The 1,497-nt window shown below is 47.1% G+C and overlaps 1 protein-coding gene across 1 annotated transcript in view; it reads right to left on the minus strand.

The window, feature by feature from the left end:
- Position 1: 1 nt before the first annotated feature.
- ITGB1BP2 (integrin beta 1 binding protein (melusin) 2) overlaps positions 2–1,497 on the minus strand; it is a gene marked incomplete at its 3' end in the record, with an annotated part of 3,539 nt that continues 2,043 nt past the window's right edge. The window contains exons 5-10 of the mRNA XM_010857950.1: positions 1,279–1,373; positions 1,113–1,171; positions 900–970; positions 687–786; positions 318–431; positions 2–76 (exon numbers count right to left, since the gene is read on the minus strand). Of these exons, the coding sequence (XP_010856252.1) occupies positions 2–76; positions 318–431; positions 687–786; positions 900–970; positions 1,113–1,171; positions 1,279–1,373 (514 nt within the window). The remainder of the gene's footprint in view (positions 77–317; positions 432–686; positions 787–899; positions 971–1,112; positions 1,172–1,278; positions 1,374–1,497) is intronic.

Genomic DNA, 1,497 nt, shown 5'->3' on the forward strand with positions numbered 1-1,497 from the left:
TCTCTTCACTTACCCCCCAGAGCTTCATCTGTGCTTGGAACACACGGTTACCATCAAAGACAATGTGGACATGAAGCTGAGAGAAAAGAATTACAGGGGTAGGAACAATCTCAGAAGGTCAGAACACATTATTATGACACAGAAGCAGGCCAGTGGTGTATTCCCTACATCCACAGGCCAGTCAAATAACCCTGACCTTACAGCTCTACCAGAGGACTATGGTGCCTACGTATTAACTGTGTATGACGACTCAGCAGGTAAGATGATAATATCACCCAATTTCACTGGCCTCCCATCCAGCATCAGACATTCCTCACCTCAGTTTGACTGGCCTTCACCCAGTTGAATGCAGGAAGTGGAATCTGGCCATATATAGTCACCACTACTAAGGAATCTGTCTGATGCCAATCATGACGGCAAGATGCTGGCACCTAAAAAGAAGATGTGAAATGTGGATGGTAAGAAAGGACTCTTATCCCAAGGGGCATTCTCATGGTGTATGTGGAGAAGAAACAGAGAGTGTCAGAAAGGTTAACACGACCTCATATTGCAAAACCACTGGGAGCAGAAATCTTATTTGGTCCATGCAAAAGGGAGAAGATACAGAGCTTGGCCATGAGGTACAAGGAGGAGAAATTATTTGGGAACTGGGTTCTAATCAAGAGTTCAGTAAAGTCAGGACTTACCTGCTTCCCCCAATCATGTCTACCAACTCTGCATCCTGGCTGTGCCAGGAATGCCCCAAAATCCAGGGTCTGGATGCCACAACAGCTCCAAGATTTCACCCTGAGGTAGGAATAGAATTCACTTAATCTCCTTTCCCCTCCCCACAAGCACTCCATCTTAAGGTCAACATTGGGAAAAACCTGTCTCACAGCCCACCCAGTCCCCTCCATCACCCCTCATGGAATTGAGGTGCTCCAGGGTGGTAGGTACATGGAGTAGCATCACTCTCTAGGCCTTGGTATACCTAAGACAGATAAAGGAGAATCAGGATAAGAATCAGATCAGAATGAATAAAAATGTATGCAGCCTCACATCTATACCCAGCCATCCCTCAGGCATCACGTCTCTCAAACACACGCTTGAGTCCTCCACAAACTCTCACTCACAGCATCACATCCTGGGTTCTGGCAGCTGGCCCCAATCCGGATCAAGCTACTGTCAACTCCTGGGCAAAGAAAACAAGAGTCAGGAACCCTATTCATTTCTTCCACCCAACTGCCACTTTCACTAAATTCCAGCCTGTGAAACCTGTCCTACTAAGGACCCACTTACCTGCTCCAGGTTCTTGGTCTAATTCCTTCTGTTCCAGTGCCATTTCCAGGGCTTGGGATATATTTAGCGGAAGCAACTTTGGAAGCAACTCTGACCTAGGGGGTATGCGTGGGGTGATTTAGTCCTGACCCACTAACTGTGACCAGCAGTGCCAACCTTCCCACCAATGGTATTGGAATTGAAGAAGTCTGGTGAAAGTAGGGCAGAGTTAGAGAAGAT

The sequence above is a fragment of the Bison bison genome, unplaced genomic scaffold (assembly GCF_000754665.1).
Source record: "Bison bison bison isolate TAMUID 2011002044 unplaced genomic scaffold, Bison_UMD1.0 scf7180017855053, whole genome shotgun sequence".
Classification (NCBI taxonomy): domain Eukaryota; kingdom Metazoa; phylum Chordata; class Mammalia; order Artiodactyla; family Bovidae; genus Bison; species Bison bison.